General features: G+C 50.9%; 2 protein-coding genes and 2 long non-coding RNA genes across 11 annotated transcripts in view; 2 read left to right on the forward strand and 2 right to left on the reverse strand.

The window, feature by feature from the left end:
• The window catches only part of IQSEC1 (IQ motif and Sec7 domain ArfGEF 1), a 689,800-nt gene that overhangs the window by 300,618 nt on the left and 365,836 nt on the right, over positions 1-23,346 (forward strand). The window lies entirely within an intron of this gene.
• LOC123384144 lies at positions 16-5,610 on the reverse strand. Its single transcript, XR_006594830.1, has 3 exons — positions 5,139-5,610; positions 2,532-2,684; positions 16-1,349 (listed from the first exon to the last, which is right to left on the reverse strand). It is a non-coding gene; the product is annotated as an uncharacterized LOC123384144 (long non-coding RNA).
• On the reverse strand, positions 8,735-16,624 carry LOC123384145. Its single transcript, XR_006594832.1, has 2 exons — positions 13,494-16,624; positions 8,735-10,877 (listed from the first exon to the last, which is right to left on the reverse strand). It is a non-coding gene; the product is annotated as an uncharacterized LOC123384145 (long non-coding RNA).
• Positions 16,884-18,164, forward strand: LOC123384133 (MAP/microtubule affinity-regulating kinase 3-like). Its single transcript, XM_045053207.1, has 2 exons — positions 16,884-17,557; positions 17,660-18,164. The coding sequence occupies exons 1-2, from the start codon at positions 17,195-17,197 to the stop codon at positions 18,149-18,151; spliced, it is 855 nt and encodes a 284-aa protein (XP_044909142.1). The 5' UTR covers positions 16,884-17,194; the 3' UTR covers positions 18,152-18,164.

The following is a 23,346-nucleotide window of genomic DNA, read 5'->3' on the forward strand; positions in this document are numbered from 1 at the left end:
CAGTACCAAAGCCAGTCGGCTCCTCCCTAGGGCCCCTGCCTCTCAGACTAGCTAGTGCCTGCTGGTGAGGCATCAGAACCTTCCAGGCCACAGCTGGAGGGATCTGGGTCTCTCCAGATCAGCACGTAGGTATCACTTAGTGTGCCCTCTCAGACTGGCATTCCCGGCAGCCTGCAGGGCCCAGCTGCAGAGCCCAACGCTGCGTGTCTGTGCTCCATGTGAAACAGTGCTGCAATGCACGAGTAGTGTCCGCAGCGGGTCAGGAAGGGGAGGCCTGGGTTATGCACGCCAGCCATTTGGCACTCCTGGTACACCCCCTCATTTTGCATATGAAGAAACGAGGCCCAGAGGGAAGAATGCCCTCGTCCAATTGCCTGTCCTTTCACTTCCCGCTCTGGCCTCTCGACGGAACTCTTGGGACCCCCCGTGACACCACGTGAAAACAGTCAACTATGTGTGTGACAAGGAAATCATACTGGATGTGTCTGGACCCACACCATGTTTCTCTTCTTGTTTTTCCCCTTTGCCTCTGTTCTGTTTTAATACTTCGTGTGTTTCGTGCATTCTGAAGGATGGTGGGACAATGAACATCCGTGGGCCCACAGCTCAACTCCAGAACTAGAACATTCCCAGTCACTTCCATCTCCTCCTTGCCTGCAGGTCACCCCTCTCTGCAATTTGGTGTTTGTTTGTTTGCCATTCTCTTGCTCACAGGCCGACTGAATAAGCCTAAACATTAGATTGCTTCTTCGTTCTCAAGCTCTAAAAACTTCCTCTCTGTACGTAGATCTCTAAAATTTGCATTTTTGTACTCAACATTTCCCTCTCTCTGAGCTTGAGCCGTGCTGCTGTGTAGCTGGAGTTTGCTGTCACCAGTGTGGAAAGAAATTGTGTGACCGTGCTACAATTTCTTTTTGCATTGCTCTGTCAGGGAGTATCTGGGTCATTTCCTCTCTCCCCCTCCTCTTGCTAACAGTGCTGCGACGAACTCTTCTTGGGTGTGCCTTGTGTGGCTCCTGGGAGTGGATTTGCAGGGTGCTAAGGCATGGGACTGGTCAACCTAACAAGAAAAGGCCAAAGCGGTTTTCAGTGTGGCCAGACCAGGTTTCACACTCATCAACCGTGGGTGCCAGCTGATCTCCATCCTTTCAGACCCTCGGTGCTGTCAGATGTCACATGTCTTCCTCACTGTGAGCCTGATGGATGTGAAATCTCTCACGGGGACCTTACCTTGCACTTCCCTGCATCCTCGTGACATCGGGCAGCTTTTCCCGTGTTCATCTGTGCACTCCGTTTCCTCCTCTACGACATGCCTGCTGTGGTCTTTTTGCTCATTGCCTCTCTTCTTCCTGTGGATTTGTAGGACTTCTTTATGTATTCTGGATACTGATCCTTTGCTAGTTGTACATATACTTTTAGTGATTTGTCTTTCCACCCGTCATTTGGTGAAAGGAAATTTACGTTTTACTGCAGTGAAAACTATCGATTTTTTTTATGCTTACTGAGCTTTTAACACCTTGGTAAAGAAATTGTTCCCAACGCCAAGTTTGCAAAGATATTCCCCCACAATATCCCCCTCTTCAACTTCTCTCTTTCAAATATAGATTTTTAATGTGTCTGGAATGGTTTCCGATGTCCCAGCACCGTCTACTAACTGGGCCGCCTTTCTCCAGTCACATGTCAAGAAGCCTTTTTAAAACTCCTAAGTACTGAGCTCTTCAGATCTCTGATCATTTGTAGCACACCTGCAGTCATTCATGCCTGCTGTCCGCGTGTTCTCCCCTCTCCCTCTTTCTACCATTGCGATCCCTGGTACGTGCAGGTGCCCCAGGAGGCCCTGTGTAGCCATGTATGGATTTTTTTCTATGTTTCTTTCTTTATCATTTTTTGAGAAGGAGAGAGAGAGAGAGTGGGGAAGGGGCAGAGACAGAGAAAATCCTAAGCAGGCTCCATGCTGTCGGTGCAGAGCCCGATGTGGGGCTCGGTCCCCTGACTGTGAGATCGTGACCTGGGCTGACAGCAAGAGTCAGACGCTTAACCGTCGGAGTCACCCAGGCGCCCCATCCATGGATGTTTTTGTGAGGATGAGGAAACAGGAGCACAGAGGAGGGTTGAGTTTGTAATGGCCACACAACGACCGTGTTGGGTGACCCCAACGTGGAGTCTGTCTCCGATTCTCTGAAGGCGGGTTCTGTGTTCCTTCCTCTTGGTGTCTGGCTGTGCACAGTAGGGCTGGTGGGTTGGGACCCAGGACCCTGGGGCTGTCAGTGGAGGGATCGGACATGACAGCCTGCCTTTCCGTTTCCATCCCATGGGCTCCCCAGAGCTGGTGTGAAAGCCATTTGGGCACATTGTCCCTGGGGGCCTGAAAACCTCCTGCCACCTCTGCCTCTCACCCCTGCCTCATCCCTCCTGCTGTCGTTTTGATGATGAAGCAGCTGAGGTTTAACTCCTGCCTCTCACTCCCCACCGGCTCCTTGCCCGGTAAGGGGAGGGAGAGCCCTGGGAGCAGTACCCCAGCACCCTCAAACCTGGAACAGAGTCGAATCCTTGCCGGGAAGGCTCCACCCTTGCTCTGAGTGATGCAGAGTCATGGCCTCTGATGATGTGGATGACAACTCACTTCTGCAGCATTTGTGATGTGCCGGGGCCCGGTCTGAGCATTCCGTGGGGTCCTCGTCACCCTGTGTGGAGACACTGTTTTTACACTCATCTTATAGATGCGGAAGCTGAGGCTCAGAGCCGTTATGAGGCTCCAGATTCCACGCTCTTTACCACGAGACTGCATGGTCCCTTTGGACCCCGACCAGGCCCTAGCTCTCCCTCCTGGTGACTGGCCCAGGACCCGGGGATGGGTCTGCCATGGGGCCCCTCACGGAGTGCAGAAGAGCTTTGTCCCTGAACCCTGGATCCATGGTGGGTCTGGGCCTGCCCTGGGCCTCCTTGGCCCTGGAGGGTGCCCTCCCCGGCTTCCGAGGCTGAGCCAGGCCAGCCGGTGTTGCTCCTGTTTGCGGCCAGGGAGTCCCAGCTCCAGTTAGAGACTTCTCTCTTTTGTAGGCTCTAGAAACTCTGAGAAGGGCCCTAAATGGTGGTCCCTCGATTAAGGGGTTTCAGAAGGCAGGAGCCCCAGGGACGCCTTGCTTTGCGAAGCCCCTTGTGTTCCAGGAACTGCTCTCTGTGGCCACCTCAAGACGAGGTGTTTTTGACAAACATGTGTCACCTGCATGACACTTGTAAGCAGTTATGCCATGGCCATAAATCTGGGCTTGTGCTGCCGAGTGCCATACCGGCTCCTACATGTGGCTGAAGCACTGCCAACGGTGTCTCTGCTGGTTTGTCTGGCAGTGGGGGGTGCCAGGCTGCTTCAGGACACATCGGCTCCCAGCCAGTGGCTGTATGCTATGAAGTCCCAATGCCGACGTCTTTCTCAGCATCCCACCCTCCCTTCCTAACCTTCGCTGGCTCCCACTGGATGTCTCACAATGTGGACACTTTTGCACCCAGTCATGCTAATTGCTCTGAAAAGAAATAAAGCGGGAGGAGTGTGCAGGGAGTGACGCAGGCCATTTGTAAGAAAGATCTGTGATCTCCGGTTTGTTTAACAAACCTACTGGGTCAGAGCCTGAAGGAAATGGGGGGGAGCCGTGCGGGTATCCGGGAAGAGCATGCTAGTCAGGAGAGCTGCACATGCAAAGGCCCGGAGGTCAGGTTGGGTCTTATGGGTTGGAGGCAGGTGTGTCTGGAGTGCAGTGAGAGGCGCAAAGCTGGGAGCAGGGTGGGAGTAGGGAGCATCGTGTGGGATGGTGAGGCATTTGGCTTTCACCTGGAGTGTCACGGAAAGCGGCTGGAAGGCCCTGGGTAGGTCCAGGAAACCGCAGAGGAGGCCAGATGGCTTAGGCGCAGCCGCTCCCGGGCCAACTATACCTTGGTCGTAACTGTGCTGACTGCAGATCCTAGCTGTAGAGCAGAACCCAGGTGACAGCAAACATGAGGGCCAGGTGACGGTCCCGAGGCCACCAGTCCATCTGTCTGCAGCCAGGCCTCTGCCTATAGATCCTGCAGCCTGTGCATCCTGCCCAGAATGCTGGGATGCCGGGATCAGTTAGTTTCTGCTGCGGAATAACCACCCCGAAATGTAGCGGCTTGCACCAACTGTTGACTTAGCTGGGCAGCTAGCTGCTCGGGCAGGTCTTCCGGGCTCCCTCAAGCATGTGTGGTCAATGGCAGGGGTCGGCTGATTGCCGGCTGGCTGTTGGCCGGGGAGACTAGGGGCGGTGGTGAGTAGGCTACACGTGTCCCATTCTTCCAGGAGGCCGTCTGGGCTTCTGCACATGGTGGTGCCAGGGTCCCGAGAGGGTGGGCACACAAGGCCACGAGGCTCTTTGAGACCTATGCCTGAAATTGGCACGGCATCATTTCCACCACATTCTGTCGGCCAGAGCAAGTCACGGAGCCAGCGCAGATTCAAAGCGGGGGGATCTAGACCCCACCCCTGGTGGGAAGAGCTGCCCCATCATAGTGCAAAGGGTACGGAGACAGGGGGGTGGAGGAACAGAGCTGTTTAGGGGTCAACCGCAGTGTCCCGTGTTCTGGAGAGAGGAGCAAGGCAGGAGCCAGGGCCCCAGAACAGTCAGCCATGGCTGTGTCTCTGTCGCCCTGAAGAAACCAGACCCCCAACAATCCAGGACTAGGCAGAGGAAGCTCAGACCATTTGTTCCTTTGTCACCAAATGCCACCTAGCCAGTAGCGATAGACTCAACAGTCCCCATGGAGGTGTCTTTCTCTAGGGTGCTTACACCCAAGGACTGCGGAGATCATATGAAACATCGCACACCTTTGGCACCACCTCTTCCAGGAAGCCCTCCAGGCTTCTTCTGGGCTCTCCCAGGCTCACCGCCCTCCCCCCGTCACAGAAGACAGGGTATTTGTGTCCCTCATTGGTACACGTGTGTGTCAGCCTCCTGAGTCAGAAAGGCCAAGGCCTGAGGACGGGGCTGTGTCTCACTCACCCCAAATCCCTACTCCTAGCTGGGAGTGTGCACTGAGGATGAGGCTGGCAAGGTATGGGTATACTGGGGACCTGCATTCAGTGCTGACTCACAGTTGATGTCTGCAAGGGAAGGGGAAGGTCACTGTACCTGGTAGCAGGCCCCAGATGAACTCGGCCTGGAGCCGGGACGGGGGGTGCTGGGAACGCATGCTGGATGCAGGTGGCAGCCAGAGCTCAGCGGAGCAAGGGCAAAGACCACAGTCCTCTTGCAGACAGAAATGGGTCTCAAGCTCTGGGCGCCAGCACCAAGGCAGGAAGGCAGCCCACAGGAGAGCGTGCAGAGAAGCCACTCCGGGTGTTCAAGGCCAGCACTGGGCAGATGGAAAGGCAGGCAGGGCCTGCCAACCCTGAGGAAAAAAGAAACATCAGCCACGTTTGGCTATAGTCAGCTTTCGTTTACTGGAGTTTCCCTTGCCTGAGATCCACTGTACCCAAAATCAATATTATTAGCATTAAAAAAGAGAAGCCAACTAGGAGGTAGCAACCCCGAATGCACTGTGGTTTCGGTGCCATCCCAGCGCAGGAGAAAAACCTTCATCACCTTCTCATGCATACCAGAGACAAGGGAGGGAAGAATGGCGGCGGCGGGGGGGGGGGGGGGAGCTGTCTTCACGAGGCCTCCAGGAGTGCCTCCCTGGGGCTCATAGTGAGTTAAGCCAGCCAGGCTTGCGAGTGTGCCAGCTCGTCCTGCCCACCTGGCGTCAGCACCATTGCCCCGGGCTGGGCCGGGCCGTCTCCCTTGGGGAGAGAGCTTGAAGCTTTTGCAGTTTGTAGTGGTCTGTTGTATTTAGAAACCCGAGCATCCCAGGGTCATAAATTACCTTGAACTAGTTTGCTAACCCTTGTGACTCGGTACAGCGCCTTCTCAGAAGCGGCCAGTTATGTCACGGACTGAGTGAGGCGTGGCCCAGTCCCCGCAGCGAGGCAGCGTGTGCCAGGCCTGGCGTGGATGGTAGCCACCCAGGACCACGGGGACGATGCAGGGAGGTGCCGCAGGTCTGTGCACGGCATTTCTGTGGAAATGCACTCCAGAAGGGAGAAGGGTCTGTGAGTCCATGAAGTGGGATTCTCACTCCCGGCACGTGGTCGTGAGAGCTGTACCACATGGAAGAGGCAGAGGGCACCGTGTAGTTCAGCATTCCTGTTACGTCCCTGCTGGAGGATCAGCTCCTGCTTGCACCTTCCCAGGGATGGGGGCTCATCGCTGCCTGAGACATTGCACATGGACAGGAAGTTAGCTTCCCGCAAATTCCAGCTCCATCATCTGGGTACATGTTCTGAATCGGTGCTTGCAACAGCCTGGACAGAGTGGGAGGCCGTTGCAAGGCTGCTGGCCAGCTAGGACGGCTCTCCCAGCCTTTCCTCCATTGCCACAGCCCTCTGGGCACAACAGGTGCTAAAGGGCCCATCTGGTTAGACATTCCGAGTGTTACCCCTGCACTGCAAGTTCATTGGCCACGGCAATGTTGACATCAAGAGAAACACGTGTCATTTTCTCATCTCTAGAAAGAGCTCCAACGCCCTCCCTGTTTTGTATTCAAAAGCAGAGGGGTGACCCACACTTTCTGGGGTCATGGGGAGGAGATTCAGGTGTGAAGGGAGCATCTGCTTGTAATGTGGGATCCAGTTCCAGGATCCCCTGGCGTTCCTTGAAATTTGCTGGAGAAACACAACCCATTTGATGTGCAAAACCAGGCTTCCAACAGAATGGGACAGCTGAAACAGCCCAAAAATGGACAAACCGCATGAAACAGGTTTTGAAGGCTGCAGCCTTTCAGGCAGTCTGAGCCTCCCCGAGCAGCAGGGAACGGGTTTTGCCAGGAGACGCCTGTTTGCGATGGCGCGCGCGCTACTTTCCCCCCGCCGAGACAGGTGCAAACTCAGATGTATTCATTTTCCACAAATGAAACGAGTCGGTTTTGACCATGTTGCAGACCTAGGACTTGGCACCCTTGTTCCCGGGGGGTATGTGTCTGGTTTTCACTCCATTCCGAAGGAGCCTGTGGAGGCTCCCAACTTTGAACCTTCTAAATTTTTTTTTTCAACGTTTTTATTTATTTTTGGAACAGAGAGAGACAGAGCATGAACGGAGGAGGGGCAGAGAGAGAGGGAGACACAGAATCGGGAAACAGGCTCCAGGCTCTGAGCCATCAGCCCAGAGCCTGACGCGGGGCTCGAACTCACGGACCGCGAGATCGTGACCTGGCTGAAGTCGGACGCTTAACCGACTGCGCCACCCAGGCGCCCCTCCCAACTTTGAACCTTCTAATGATAATGATTTACTGGTTTCAGGGGGTTCGGGGTGGGGGTGGCGGGGGGAGGTGGGACAAGAAGAGTGATGCAGAGTTTGGAGTCTGAAGGAATGATTAGCTGCGTGGAGGGCCCGGGGCCAGTGCTGATGCTGTAGTTAAGGCACAAGGACTTTCCGCAGCACCAAAGCATCACCTTTTGCTTCTCATCAACCCCTTGAAACGAGCTCAGTCATGTTCACTGATAGGAATCAGTACCACGTAATGAGTGTCCGCCATGGGTCGGGGCCTCACCGCACCTGTACAACCAACCCCACCCGTTCAAGAGGGTTATGGTGCGCCCCAGTGTTTGAGCTCTGGGAGACTGGGGTAGAGAAATGCTGAACAGCTTCCCTAGACAACACGGCTTTCAAATGCAGATCTGAGACTTCCCACCCAAAGCCTTTCCAGGTCCTGTCCTTGGTGCCTGTGGAAAGTACAGATTTCCAGGCCCTGTCCTTGACATGTCTGACTCGGTAGGGTCGGGGGGCGGGGCCCGAGACTCTGAATTTTGCCCCCTTCCCGCGTGATTCCAGCAGGCAGCCTGGACACCCAGCCTCTGTCCAAGCAGGCCAGCGTCCAGTATTCGGCTGTGCCCAGCTCACCAGTGTGAGCTCAGAAACACCGAACCAAGCAGTTCCCCTGGATCCCCCCACCCCCCACCCCTGGCACAAGAATCCTAAAACCCTGACTGGCATTTTCCAGAGGTCCCAGCAAGCTTCTCGGGACCCTGAGCAGCCAGCCAGTGAAACCTGAGGACTGCTTGTTTGGGGAGTGTGGGGGCTGCTTCTGGAGAAGGTGGGCTTGGTTACAAGTGTTGTCTTCATTGGAACGACGACGTGGAAGGGAAAGCAATGAGTCCAAATTAATCCGTTTTCCTGTGAACGTCTCCCACCACCCCGTGCCAAGGCGAGGCAGCCTTTGTAATTAACTGACTGGGCCTTTTCTCCCCCCAAACCCAAAATGGGAGCGTGTGATTTATTTTGTGTGCGAGGTGGTATGAGAATTGCCAAAGTTGGCAGATGAGGCTGGGATGTTGGTGGAGCTGGGTAAACAGGGCTGAGCTGTCTGTCACCTCCAGGTCGGAATGGGGAGCTGGCTCCAAAGCAGGGACAGGGGCCGGGGCCACGGAGGTGCTGTGCGTGCCGAGGGCTGAGCAGGTGGCCTTGGGAGGAGAGCAGAAACTTCTTAGCACTGTGGATGGGAGTAGAGGCACTACAGTTCTGAAATCAAACCCTTCTCCTCGTCCTACCCTGTGTCACCACGGACCAGACACTGAACTCTCCAAGCGTCAGAGTCCACGTGGGTTCAGCGGTCTTTACTGAGTGCCTGCCGTATGTACTGGACCCGAGTTCATCTGCCTGATGCGCATAAAGACCATCACTGAGACACGGGGTATAAAGCAAAGCAAGTGTTTATCCCAGAGGCAGGAGGGCGAGCCTCACATCCACCTCCCTAGAGGAGGAGAGTCAGGGGTACTTAGTGGCGAAGGAAAAAGGTCAGGGTACAGAGTTGCGGCTGCTAGCCCTTTGGTTACCCTTTTCAGTCCCCAGGGTCTTTTGACCCGTCCTCATTCTTGTGGGTATTGGGACCACCACCCGGCCGCGGCCGTTACTTCCTGCTGAGGTGGGGTGGAGACTGGGGTTAGACAAGGGGAAACTTTGGGGTGGAAAGGAATGTCCTGCATTACCGGGATTTTTGTACTTTGGTCAATAGTTCCTGTACCATGTTGTGTCTAGGGCTTTAGGGGTACTAGAGAACAACAGGCAGCATGTTGTCCTCGTGGCTTGATTCCCTTGGACCAGTTCCCCCGCGTCGGAGGTTCAGGTCCGGCAGAGGCTCACTGGTCTGAGCCGGGTCCCTTTCGACCTCCTCCCTGCTGACAGGTGTAGGGAACCTGTGGATTCTTGTCATTCAAGTGTGAATCCACGGCTCAATTCCCTGTAGTCTCCGGGGAGTGGGGGGTCAACGGCACCTCACAGGGTCTGACCTGTCCAGTGAGGCTGGAGCTGGTCCTCTGGGCTCCCGCTCTTCAGGTCTTTAGTGACATCTTTAGTGACACCTTTGGATGTCACCAAGGGATTCAGGCAGCGTGAAGACACATCTGTGAGGTACATCCGCCTGCCGGAAGCAAACGCAGGCCCTGGATGTATCCAAATCGCTGGTGGGAGCCCCGCCAGCACCTCCTAGGTCACGAAAGAACATAGAAAGTCTTGCATATGACATTCCACAGGGGCTTAAACCAAGCCCTCTTCTAGGGACCACTCTTTCCCAAAGCAGGGCAGATGGCACGGGTTGTTCCCAAGTGAAGTGGGTTTCTTGGCAGAGCTTTGCCAAAGTTCATTTTTTTCCCTTTTTCCACTCTCTCGGTGTCTCCAGGAAGCGTGTGATTTCCACTGAATGCCCAAGGCCTTGGACGCTGTGGTTGTCACTCCATTGTCACTCTGAATTATTAGCGGCAGTCCAAACCTAGAAATGATCTCGCTTCAAAGCATTTTGACCACTCCCGAGGCCTTCTCTGAACAGCAGGGAGAAACCTCAACCCCGTTGATAAAGGTGTCTGCAGATACAAGCAAACCCCGAGAATTTCCCATTGTTCTTTGCATTCTGGGAAAGGCTGCGTGCCGGTCTTCCCCAGGTTTGGGGCGTCTCAGTTGTATACCCTTGAGAACTTGTGGGCACCCAGTCTTAGGATTGTTTTTAGCACAAGCGTTGCCTTTTGTAGCATTTCGCTGAAATCGGAGCCCGCAGTATACTTCTGGATCCACTGGAGAGGGGCATCTTTCCCATAACGGGTGCTTCGAGGAATGTGGCTAATTATTTCTTTCATCAGATGCTCTAGGGTAAGGATTCATTCTATTTCCAGCCGGTGTCCAGGCCAGCACGGTGTCCAAACCCCCACTCCTTACTTAACTCCTCTTTGGTCTTCCAAGGGACGTTGGGGTTGATATGTAGTTAAGTCTATCTTTGGCACGAGAGCTCTTCCAGAGGGTCTTGGGAAGAGAGCCAGATTAGGACACGTTTGTTTGTGAAATTGTCCAGTTGAAGCTGGGCCTGTTTACACAAGCGCCATCACAACGGTGATTGGTCATATAGGTGTTGGGTTTTTCAATCTGCTTCGCTGGAACTTTTCGTAAGGAATGTCAGATTGAACTTTTAGCAGCCTTGTCAGGCTAAAGAAGCTAAGCCAAATACTGGCCATCAGCCTTTGCCTGCCATACCTATAGGTGTGGGTGGCTCCCTCTCTTCTCGAGATCCCCCAAATACCCTGAGGTTCCTGCACCTGCCAGGAAGTGACGACCTTCCTTATTCACCTGGTAGGGCTGCTGGAAACTTTGTAAGCAAGGTACGAGGCAAGTTTTCCAAGGGGCTTCATTGGCTCGGCAAAGTCAACCGTAATTAGCTCCTTAAAGCTCTCTGATTGTAGCTGAGTCTAGGCATATCTCCCTCAACTATGACATTCCAGTCAAAGCCTTGGCAACATGACCAATGTTTCCAGTGGCGTCCTGTTGCAAGGAGAACGGATTCGTATCGAACTTCTGCAAATAAATACACTGCCGTGAAAATACGAGAATACTCCCTGAGAGTTTTGAATTCTGGTGATACCACGTAGGGAGAAAGGGATAAATGTTTCCTATCTGTTTATGAAGAAATTATTTACCAAGCATCTACCAAATGTCATAGGCAGACTTAAATTTAGAAGAGCAAACATTAGAGGACCAGCAATGTTTACACAAGGGTCTGTTTGAAAGCAGTTTCCCCATTAGTTCTGGGACTTCTTACTAAGCTTAGCTTTATGATCCTGAAGGGATCAGAGAGCTGTATTTGTCAATGCAGTGCAGCTGGCAAGGAGATTCTGTGACACACGCTACTTCAGTGGTTAGTAGTACAAGCGATGACGCTATACCAGGACATATCAAACCCTTAGGAATCTTATAAAATCTCTAGGACACTTAGAGCAATCACCCATACAACAAAGCCTAAGAAGGTTCCTCATCGCTTATTTGATGATGCCTCCCATGTCATTTGACACACCAGGGAATAAGCCTAATTCGTCAAAAAGACTTCCATTCACAAGCTGGGTTTTTGGAAGTTGGTGAAATACCAGAAGGTTTCAAAACACGTGCCTAAATAGGATTACAGATCACTACAAAACAGGATACTTATTTAGCCGGGATGGCAAGAAGAGATTCTCAAGGTAAATGCAGACAGCAAGGTAAATGGAGCTGTGAGCAAACCTTAGCTCTCTTAACACTGAGCAGATTCAACTTTCTTAAGGAAGCAAAGACCTAACAGAGACAAGACATAGAAACTTTGTTTTTCTAGGCAGCTTAAAGATAAAGAAAAACCTCTGTTGATAATTTAGACCCATCATCTAAGAAGCCTCTGTCACATGAACAGCGAGAAAACCCAAATTCCAGTCTTACACCGTTGTACTTTGGATATTAAAACTCATTCGTTGCAACAAGATGAATTTTTTAAAAGATATGCAGTCCCTTCTTTCTTCCTCCGTGTCACATCCCACGTTGATACATACTTATTTGGACAAGGACATCCAGGGCACTGCATGGGTCTGAGTTCTTGTGGCGGGTGTTGGGATGTGCTGACCAGAATGTCCGGCAGGAACCCAGGTCTCCCAGCCATAGCAATGCTGCCTACAGCCTTCGACGCTCAGACATCATCAGGGATCGCCGTGACTGTAGGCAGCGGCCTTGCCAAGGGCATTGCCCGCTGCCCAGGTGGTCACATCCAAAGACGCTTACGAAGAGCCAGCCCCTTCCACCTAAGTTTGGATGCTTCCGAAGGGCAGTCCAACTTTCGGGACGGCTCAGAGAGTCGGCTAAGGCTTCCGTTGAAGTGTCACTGCTCAACTTCTGCCTGACATCGTTCTCTGCCTCCCCCTTCTCTTCCCCGGGGGTCGATCGCTGCCCTCATAAACTTGTTTCTTACATGCGATACTCCAGAATCTCGGCCCCGACCATGCATAGCATTTCTTTCGAAAGATTCCCTTCTCGCAAACCTTCTGCAATTTTCCCTTTCGCATTCCTTCAGATTTTGTCCTACGTTTTCCCCTCTTTGTTTTTTTTTTAATTTTGTTTGAGAGAGAGAGAGAGCACAAGCGGGGGAGGGGGGGAGAGAGAGACACAGAGAGACACACAGAGAGAGAATCTCAAGCAGGCTCCACTTGGAGCCTGACACGGGGCTCAATCCCACAACTCTGGGATTATGACTTGCGCAGAGGTCAGGAGCGGGATGCTCAACAGACTGAGCCACCCAGGTACCCCAAGTTTTCCCTCTTTGAATAACCAGTCTCACTTTCACTAAATACAGAATTTTTTCCCTTATTTGGTCAAGTAGCCTTAATTACATTTGTTAAAATTATTTACATCTGTCTGTCTGTCCTTCGCTTGCCCGTAAAGCTTCAGAAGCCATTGGACAGGGCTCTAACGTCTTTTTCTTTTCCATCACATTTTGTGACAGTCACAACGCCAACAGCTGGTTTGACTTACAGTAAACACAAGCAGAGTGAAACTATCACATTTAATGTTGGCAATTCTAAAGACTTATGTCCATTTTAACTAAACAAACAACGTTACATTAGCTTTCGTACCAAATATTTTCCAAGATCACTTGAACTTGAAAGACACCTGGGGTTAGTTTCTATCTTTCTGAGTTTTAGACCGCCCAGTTCTTTTTTTTTCTTTTAATTTTTTTAAGTTTATTTACTTTTGAGAGAGAGAGACAGACAGACAGAGACAGAGCGTGAATGGGGGAGGATTAGAGAGAGAGGGAGACACAGAATCTCAAGCAGGCTCCAGTCTCTGAGCCCTCAGCACAGAGCCCTACGTGGGGCTCGAACCCACAGACCACAAGATCATGACCTGGGCTGAAGTCAGACGCTTAACCGAGCGAGCCACCCAGGCGCCCCTAGAACACCCAGTTCTTACAAGCACTTGCCTTCAAACCAGCTAAGTAGAGCACTTTTACAAATTAATTTTCACAACCACCACCCGGAGGTAGAGAAACTATCTCACATTTACAACATACATAGACACACGTACCATTCCACAAACAGGGTGCAAGCAAAACCTTAAAGGCCCAGTTTCCTAATATCTCCCTTTTACCAAACACAGCTAAGTGCGAGATGGTCTTACCATTTATGGATCCCTTCATCGGTCGTCTTTCTCAGGAGTCTGATGAATGTTGTGGTGGAGCAGAGTTGCCAAAACAAACGATGGCCTCGTTTGGGAGACTCCAGCCCATAGGGCTGGATGTGCAGATAGATTGTCCTTTCCCAGTGTCCAACGAGGGCATGGCTTGTTGTATTCAAAGATGCCCAAAGCAGTCAAAGCAGCTGACAGACCAATTGAAGCCCAGGTTACCTCCGTGAATTCTCCCCTCCCCACCCCACCCCCTGCCCCGCTTCAGCTGTGTCCAGTCTGCGGTGTGGCCCATCCGTTGTGGACGGAGGCTCTCAGAAGAGGTCCATAGATGTTCAGCCTGATTCTGGAGACACTGCTGGTCCTCTCTTTCCACAGACCAGAGAAAGGTCTCTTTTGTCGCTGAGAAAATAACTCATCTGGCTGGATATTTTAGAAAACTCCTCTGGTGACTGTCTGGAAGGTGGCCCAGAGATATTTAGGGTGCATCAAAGCAATGGCGGCCTGATAGAATTAGTTAGGAAGTGTTCTTTCCTGAATTTTTTGGAAGAGTTTGAGAAGATTGGTGTCAATTCTTCCAATGTTTGGTAGAATTCACCAGTGAGGCTGTCAGATCCGGGGCTTTTTTTGGTCAAGTGATCTTCGATTACAGCCTCAGGCTCCTCCCTAGTTATGTACGAATCTCTTCCGATTTTCTCTTTCTTTGTGATTTAGTCTTGGTAGGTTTTCTAGGTCTAGAAATTGGTCCATTGTATCTGGATTCTCCAATTAGCTGGAATACACTTGTTGATAGCACTCTAACCCTTCCTACGTCTGTAAGGAGTCAGTGGCAATGCAGTCATTGAGTCTTCTCTGCCTCCACCGGCAATCCGGCTAGCAGTTTGGTGTTTTCAAAGGACCAGCTCTTGGGTCCATTGATTATCTCTTTCGTTTTTCTAGCCTCTGTTTCATTTATCTCCGCTCTAATCTTTATTATGTCCTTCCCTTTGCTACCTTTGGCTTTTTCTAGTTTCTTAAGTTGCACGTCTATGGTGTTGATTTAAGATCTGTCTTGATGTTTACTGTGAGCGTTTACAGCTATAAATTTCCCCCTCGCCACTGCTTTGTTGTTTTCCAGGAGTTTTGACGCGTCGTGTTTCATTTCCCTTCACCTCTACGTATGTTCGCATTCCACTGTGATTTCTTCTTCGACACATTGGTTCTTTGAGAGTGTGTTTTCAGTTTTCACAGCTTTTTAAATTTTCCACTCTTCCTTCTGTTACCCATTTCTGACTTCATCTTCTTGTGGTTGGAAAAGATACTTTGTATGATATCTATCTTGTAAAATCTACTGAGACTTAACTCGTGACCTAATGCAAAGACTGTCTCAGAGAAGGTCCCGCGTGCCGTTATTGTTGGGTGGGGTCCCGTGCCCGTCTGTTAGATCTGGCTGGGCTATGGTGTTCTTCAAATCCTCTGTGTCCTTACTTACCTTCTGTCTGGTTGTCCTGTCCGTTATTGACAGTGGGATATGGAAGGCTCCAACGATTATTATACAACTATTTTTCCCTTCAGTTCTGTCGATAATGGCCTCTCATTATGTGTGTAAATGTTTATCATCTTTTCTTCTTGCTGTACTGAACCTCTTAATTCATATAAAATGTCCTTCTTTGTCTCTTGTAACATTTTCTGATTTAACGTCTGTTCTGTCTGGTATTATTACAGCCACTCCACCCTTTCTTTTGGCTGCATTTGCATGGATTATCTTTTTCCTTCCTTTCACGTTCACCTTTTTTGTGTCTTTGGATCTGAGTCCCTTGTAGGTAACAGAGAGTTGGATCCTATGTTTTTATCCATTTCACTAATCTGTTTAATCTGCTTACATTTAAAGTCATTACTGATAAGGAAGGAATTCCTTCTGTGGTTTGCTCTTTGTTTTCTATATGCCTTAATTGCTTTCTGTCTCAAATTTTCTGCATGACTATCTTCTTTTGCATTTAGTTGATTTTTTTTTTGTAGTGAAACATTTTAATTCCCTTCTCATTTCCTTTTGTGTATGTTCTGTGGCGTGTGTGTGTGTGTGTGTGTGTGGTTGTGTGTGGTTACCATGGGATTGCTTTTAACATCCTAAAGTTACAACATTGTAGTGTCAATTTATACCAGCTTAACCTCAATAACACATGAAAACTCAGCTACTTTACAGCCCTGACCCCACCTTCTGTCAGTTGTTAATGTCACAAAATCACATCTTTATGCATCTTGTGTCCAAAAGCATAGATGAATAATTAGGTTTTTAAATATATCAGTCTCTTAACATAGAGAACAAAAAGTAGAGCTACAGACCAAAGTCATAACAGTACTAGCGTTCATAATTGTCTGTCTGTTTACCTTTACCGGAGATTATCTCTTCAGAAGGCTTCGAGTTACTTGTTCAGTGCCCTTTCATTTCAACCTGAAGGACCCCCTTCACTGCAGGGCCGGTCTAGTCATCAGGGCAAGGCTTTCAGCTTTGGTTGATCTGGGAATGTCTTCATTTCTTCCTCATTTTTGAAGGACAGTTTTCCCAAATGTAGGATTCTTGGTTGACAGCTTTTTTCCTTCAATGCTTTAAACACATCAACCCATGCCTTCTAGCCTCCAAGGTTTCTGATGAGAAATCTCCTCACAACCTTATCAGTGAAAATATGATGAGAAGCAATCTTCCTCTGAGCTTTATAGATGTTAATAATGAGCCTTATCGTGTTGTACACAACACAACATTTCCTTATATGTTGTAGCACCATTTTGAGACCAGGAACTGGGTATTTTACGTGTAGACATTACGAGGTCTATACAAGCCAAAATTACAGTTTTCTAAACTTGAAGTGAAAAGGCCACTGAACCATCTTATAGATTTTGATTTCTAACAAAGTAAATATCAATCTTGAAAAGCCCACACAAACAAACAAAAAGCCCATTGGGGGTCTTTTTTTTTTTATTGAGTAAAGGGGTTTTGGGAATAAAAAGTGAGGAAACCACTGGGGTCTCAGACATCCCCAGCCATGATCGCATAATTGGCCCATTTCTTGCTGTGCCCTCACATGTGCCTTCACATTGTGAAGTCATGGCAAGACCTGTCTATATAAGACCCTGGCTCGGCTGGGTGTTTGGTCTTACAGCCCAGGAAGCTTTGGTGACCTGTCGGCCTTTGACCCTAGCTAGTTTGATTTCGACTTCTCTTTTTTTCATTTTGTTTATTTTTTTATTTTCATTTTTCTTTTTTCTCTACTCCTTTTCTCTCCCAATTTTTTTTCCCTGTTTGTTTTTACTTTTTCCTTTTTTTCTCTTTTTTAGTTTTTCTTTTTCTCAATTTTTCTTCATTTCCTCCCTTCATTTTCTTTGTGTGTGTGTGTGTGTGTGTGTGTGAGTGTGTGTGTGCGCGTGTGTGTTTTTCATTTGTTTTTTTTTTGTGTTAGCGTTTTAGTACAGTTAGTATAGTTCATATTGTTAGTATAGTTCATATTGTTAGTATAGTTCATAAGCATAGTATTGTTAGTATTGGCAAATTTTGTAGGTTGGTATTGTTGGTTAGCATAGTCCGTGTAATTAGAATTATTTAGCGTTAGTATAGTTAGTAGGTCACCATCCTTCAGGGGCGTAAGGCCATTACCGCTGGTGAGGAGGACGTCTGTATTTACGAGATCCCCGAGACCACCAGTGAGGGCAGCGTCCCCACGATGAAGCTGACCCAGTACATCCTAACCGGGAAGCAGTCTGATGTGAAGTTCATCAGGAAAACCCAGGAGGACCCCGCTGGCCTCCAGGGACTTTGTCGTGAAGCCCAGAATATGAAGACCTCAAGTCACCCAAGTATTGTCAAGTCACTCAAGGTGATCAACAGGAAGAAATCGTTAGTCCTCCTTTCAAAATATGTAAGCAGAGACAAGCTGTGTGACGATTTTACGCACCATGGCCAAGTGACGGAGGAGGTTCCAGACAAATTCTGCCAGCTGTTATCGGTTGTGGAGTACTGCCACCAACAAGGTATGATCGGCGGGGATCAGAAGCTGGAGACACTGCTTTTTGACAAGAAGCTGAAGGTAAAACACACGGGGGTTGGACTGAGCATCCGGTTTGCTGGCTACAAACTCCACACTTTCTGGGACAGCCCCCCTTATTCTGCCCCGCGACTCTTCCTGCAGCAAAGGGAGCACACCCCTTCCGCAAACGCTTGGAGCCTGGGGGTGGTTTGGTACTGCTTGGCCACCGGGTTTGAGCCGTTTGAGGGGGAAGTCTTCTGGGAAGCGGAACGAAATATGGAAAACAGGGAACACAGTGCTTGGATTTTCATGTCCCTGGGGAGTGAAAACCTGTGGTACACGTTGACAACCATCCAGCCCAAGATCAGCACACCAACCACAGTCCGCTGCTGGAGCTCCATCGCAACCTGTTCCAGCACAGGCCTGTCCTCAGAGCAGAGTAGTCTGACCTCCGAAGGGACCAGCATAGGGACCACGATCAGCGGGCCCAGATGCAACTCACCAGCCACAAACTCCGACACCAGCAGTGAACACAGGCAGCCAGGGAGGATGTCCCTAGAGCCAAAAAATCGGGTTCTCAAAACTCTTGGTAAATTCAAAAAATTATTCAAAAAACACAATAAAATAGAACCCCAAAAAACTGCAAATAAATGAGAGCCATAAGAGAGCCACGTGTCCGTGCCTTTATTTTATTTTGTTTTTTAACTTTAAAGGGACTTAAATGTTTGTTTTGAAACAGAAGGGACAGTGCGAGTGGGGGAGGGACAGAGAGAGAATCCCAAGTCTACTCTGTGCTATCAGCTCGGAGCCCGACGCGGGGCTCCAGCTCACAAAACAGATGGTGGGGACCAAGAGTGGGACGCTTGAGCCACTGAGGCCCACCCAGGAGCCCCGTCCCTGCGTTTTAAGTGCAGGGAACGATGCTGAGCTCCAGGAAGCCCGGGGACATGGCACAGGAGATTGGCCAGGGCGACGGGTGGGACCAGATCCAGAACAGCTTCACAGGCTGGAGGAGTGTCGGTGGGATAGTGACCTGCTGGATTTGGAGTTGTAGGAAGCACAAGGTGGAGGTGGTGAAGTTTTGGAGTGATGGGGGGTTCGTGGGTCTGGAGCCGATGGCCAAGGAAGAATTCGTGAAGAAGTCTTTGGTGCAAAAAGGTGATTTTATTAAAGCACGGGGACAGGTCCATGGGCAGGGAGAGCTGCACTGGTGTCGTGACGGTTAGCTCATTATATACCCTCAGGTTGGGAGGGGGTTAGGGAGACAGCCAGAATTCCTTGGAGACTTACTCTAGGACTCAAGGTTCCAGGACCTTGAGGGGCTAGCTGTGGCCAGGAAAATGCCGTTTCTTGCCGTTTAATGAAACCTCAGCCATGAGACCCTTTAGATGGATCTGGGCAGGCCATAAGCGTGGAGGATGATTGCCAGCATATATGTTGCGGGGGTTGAGATGAAGTAGATTTGTCATTATTTGTCATAGTGGCGTGTGGGCAGCGGGAGACCCGGGGGTGGGTCACAATGGCGTGTGGGCAGCGGGAGCCCGGGGGGTGGGTCACAATGGCGTGTGGGCAGTGGGAGCCCCGGGTCCCCTTCCAGGGACTGCCCACCTGGTGGGGAAGGAATGAGCTGGGTGGAAACACTCTGGATATCACCCTCTCTTTCCTGTGCACCCACTGGGGACCAGACCTCAGCCGGTGGATGTCCCAGCTCTCCCTACCCCACCCTCCCCCCTGCGGTCCCCCTCCTCCCTTCTGCCCTGGCTCCGGACTCACCTGCTCTCACTGGCCACAGGTGCAGGGTCCATCATGGCCCCCTTCCCTTCATGTCTCACTTTGGCCACCTCCAGAAGCTGACTTGGATGACCACGCATAGCAGGCTCTTTTTGCCCAGATGTTGGGTCAACAGTAATCCACTTATCTCACTGGAAAGTCTCAAGACACCACATAAAACCAAATCATGGCTCTGTGCCCTCTGTATACATGACAGAGAACCCCAATATAACAGACTGGTGAGCAAGGAGGTGGGGGGAGATCAGAGGGTCCCTAGTAATGGCCCCTGAGTTGGAACTACTGAGAGGCTTGTCACCTCTGGGTCCCCCAGGAGATTCACTCCTCTCTCCCCTTCATCCCCGACCAGAAACACTCCAGATTTGTGCCAGCAGACTGGTTGACTGTACTGTGTTTTAAAGGACAAGGAGTGCATAATTCACTCATTTATTCACTCAACAAACACGTTTACATGATGGTATATATGGTGGAGGTTCCAAGGGCCACAGGACCCAGTTCCTGCCCTTCAGAGCCGAGGCCACTGGGAATAGGTAAGGGAGCGTGGAGTGCAGTTCCAGAGTCAGGTTCAGATCGCAGCTCTACCGCTGACTCGCCGTGTGACCTTGGGGAAGTCACTGAACCTCTCGGGGCCTCAGTCTTCCCACCTATCAAATGCATACACTAGTTTTGCCCGCCTCGAGGACAGCTGTGAAATTGAAATAAGGTCATTTAGAGAAGCTGTGGGAACACTGCCCAGGGCAAAGTGCGGCAAGTATTTACTGCTCATTTAGCGGCCATTACTGAGCACCTACTATGTGCCAGGCACCAGGGATGCAGCAGTGATGGAGACACTGATGGGGTGCTAGGCCCCGGAGGGGTAGACAGGTGAGCAGTGCGGAATACCCAGGAGACCCCAGGTGTGGGAAAGCAGAGGCTCCTGGGGATCACACTCCCTCCACCTTTTCCTGCCCTGAACCTTCAGCTGCTGGCCCCTCCTGCTCACCTGCCAGCCAGACCCCGTTGTCCTGCGGCATCTGGGGAGCGCTTTGCCAATTGCCTGCCTCAAAGGTGCACTTGTCCTAGCTCTTGCCAGCTGGGGGACCTCAGGACACTGCCTTGGCCTCTCACCACCTGCTTTCTTTCTGTGAGGGAGGACCCAGCCCCTTCCACGGGGGTTCAGCGAGGAGCAGGGGACAGAGTGGATGGCATCCAGCCAGCAGGGTCAGCTCCTGCGGTGACCGGGAAGCAGCTGGTCAGCTTTAAACACACCTGCAGCTCCCCTGTGGCTCGCGGAGCCTCGTGGTCTGTGGTCTGCAGAGGTGGCCCAGGACGGGTGATCTATCTGTGCCCCAGGTGTGGTGGAGGGGATGAATTAAAAAGGTGGCTGGGAGATGAATTTCTGGAAACACAAATTGGAAACCAGTGGAGGCTACTGATCTGCCTAATGGGAAGCCGATGGTTTCTGAGCATGCAGACAGCTCCGGCTCAGGCGGGTGGCAGGAATCGATGTGGCCCCTTCCCCGAGCTGATCGGCCCCAGGTGCACTGGGAACATGGGTCGGGGAGGGGCCGAGGAGGTGCCATACAGTTCTGTGTCTGAACCTTCCACTTCTTGGCTAATGAGAACACCCAGGGCAGAGGAGACCCCGTGGCTTTCTGTGCCTGTGTGGACCCCAAGGCTCTAAGTTCCTGTCAGGTGGCCTAATGCTGCTGCTACAGAAATTCTCTTTTGAGGTGTTTGTGAATCCCAAGCCCTCCCACCACTGAAAGTCAAGTCTGGAACTCTGAAAAGGAAGCATAGGGAGGGAGGCCACATGGAGGAGAGGAGAGGATCCGATAGAGGTTGCTATGTGTCCATGGAGCCCATCCTTCCTCTGCCTCCCTGTCCCTCCCTTCTTCTTCTCTCACCCACTCCCCTTTCTCTGTTATAGCCGAAATTGGTCGTAGCCCCGTGGAAGAAGAAAGATGCCTGATGTGTCAGTAGGGAGGCGAGGGATCCTTTCCCAGTGGGAGGACTTTCTTTTTCTTCCGGTTGAGTCTAGTTTCTCTTCACCCTTTGAACACTTGGAGACATGAATTAATTCCCCTGGTCACTGTGTCACTCATTTGTCGGCTCACTCGGCTGCTCACCCCATCCGTGTCTTCCCATCTTTATTGAGCTCAGCCTTTTTTGTCAAGCAAGAAGGGAGATTTCTTAGGAGAACATAGACAGCCCAAGGACAAGCAGAGAGTAGAGTAGCTGGTCCTCCCCAAAGATGGGAGCCAGCAACTGTTTAAGACATGAGAAGCCAAGCCTGCTGTATCTTTTCGCCATTCTGGGGTCACACATTCACTCACCTCTGCTCCTCTTTGTACATCACTAGACCCTTCCATCTTTTCAATCTCTTGGCTTCTCTCCATTTCCACTGCCATGACCCTAGTGTAAAGTACTTTCCTTTTTTTTTTTTTTGCCTGGGCAACTGAGGCAGCCTCCTGAATTTTCTCCCGAATCCCACCCTTGCCCACTTCCAATCTGTGTCTCTCACTACAGCCAGAGGGATTTTTAGAAATGAACAGTTTATTCAACAGATTTCACTGATCCTAGGAAAGATGACAAACTCATAAGCACGGTGTGGAACTGGATTACCACTCCCCCACATTCGGTGCCCTGTATCGAAGTGCCCTGCTCGGTTGGAGGATTATACAGCACGGCCCATGTTGTCCTCAGGCATGGCAGAGAGGCTGCTGAACAGTGAAAACAGATGTGAGCACACGCGTTAAGAACCAGTGAGTAATTTACCACTTTTCTTTTCCTTTTTCCACGACAATGGCAATATTCCAGATAGAGACAGACTGCTCCGTCAACCTGAGTGCAGAGGGGAGAGGAGACGAAGGAGAGCCACATGTGCATGTAGTCTGAGACATAAAGAAACTTTATTGTAGGCCACTGAGATTTAGAGAATTGTGTGTTACGCAGCGTGATCCATCCTAACCTAACCGATACGCATAATCCATGAACTCTTGCCCATCGCCCCATTGCTTTGCGGAGGCACCACTGGCCTTTCGGTCCTTACACAAGTTGCTCCCTCCCTCCTTACAACATTTGTCTGTGACTCTCTCTCTCCTAGGAAAGTTCTTCACTCCCACTGTTGGGCAGTTGACAGTTACTCACCAGTGAGGTCTTGGCTTCACTGTGAAGTACTCAGGAAAGGATGGCCTGGTCTCTGTTCAGAATACCTAGAATTTACCTTCTTTGTCATTAGAGCTCTTTCACTACACTCTAAGTTGGAGGAAAACAGAGCCCAGGGATTTAGATCATGCTTCTTTGAGGCCCTACTCCACCCCCCACCCATGTGCCCGGGCCCATGCTGAGGGGCTGGAGGTAAGGGGGTACATCAGCCCTGCGCCCTGCTCCCACAACCTGCCCCGTGACGGGGGAGATAGGTGTGCAAGCGGCAGCATTTGAACCCATTATGATCGTTCTAGCAGGAAATTAGTGTAAAGAGGCCAGCGAGAAGGCCGGGAAGAGGGGGAGTCAGAGACGGCTTTGAGGAGGATTTGGAGGTGTCCAGGTGGGGGGAGCTTCCTGGGAGAGTGGGCGATGGGGGGATCTGACGGAGGGATTGTAGGGCAAGAAGTGGTGCCCAGAGTTTCCAGGACTTGAAAGAGGATGAACCCAGGAGAAGTTGGAACCAGAAGTAAATATCTGGCGTCTGTGTGTATTCCTGGGAACACAAGTGAGCGTTCCTGTTGGAGTGCCTTTGCAAGCTCATGGTGTTGGCTTCTTGGGGTCGAGGGATGGTGATAACGATGACAGTGGGTTCCAAGCCCTTTCACACCGTGGATATCAGTGGCAGGCTCTGATCCGAGGGTGTGGTGGGCGTGTGTGGGCAGCTGTGTTCCCGGACACAGCAGCGGGAGAGACATCTTTGCCTCCACTCTGCTCATTGGACACGTCTGGATGCCTTAAATTCCTGACTTTGTCTTCTTCTAAGAAAACCCTGCCACGGTTCTTTCTAGTGAATCAAGGCTTCCTGTGTACACAGCCCCGTAGTCATTTAAAACGTGTATCAGGTGAACAAAATGAAAGAGAGACGAATCGCC

Source organism: Felis catus, chromosome A2, assembly GCF_018350175.1.
Source record: "Felis catus isolate Fca126 chromosome A2, F.catus_Fca126_mat1.0, whole genome shotgun sequence".
In the NCBI taxonomy this organism is placed as follows: domain Eukaryota; kingdom Metazoa; phylum Chordata; class Mammalia; order Carnivora; family Felidae; genus Felis; species Felis catus.

Excerpts from the sequence above, each read along its gene's own strand:
- LOC123384133 (XM_045053207.1), top strand. The coding sequence starts at position 17,195 with ATGAAGCTGACCCAGTACATCCTAACCGGGAAGCAGTCTGATGTGAAG. Across the intron at positions 17,558-17,659 it reads TTTTTGACAAGAAGCTGAAG|CAAAGGGAGCACACCCCTTC; the intron begins GTAAAACACACG and ends CTCTTCCTGCAG.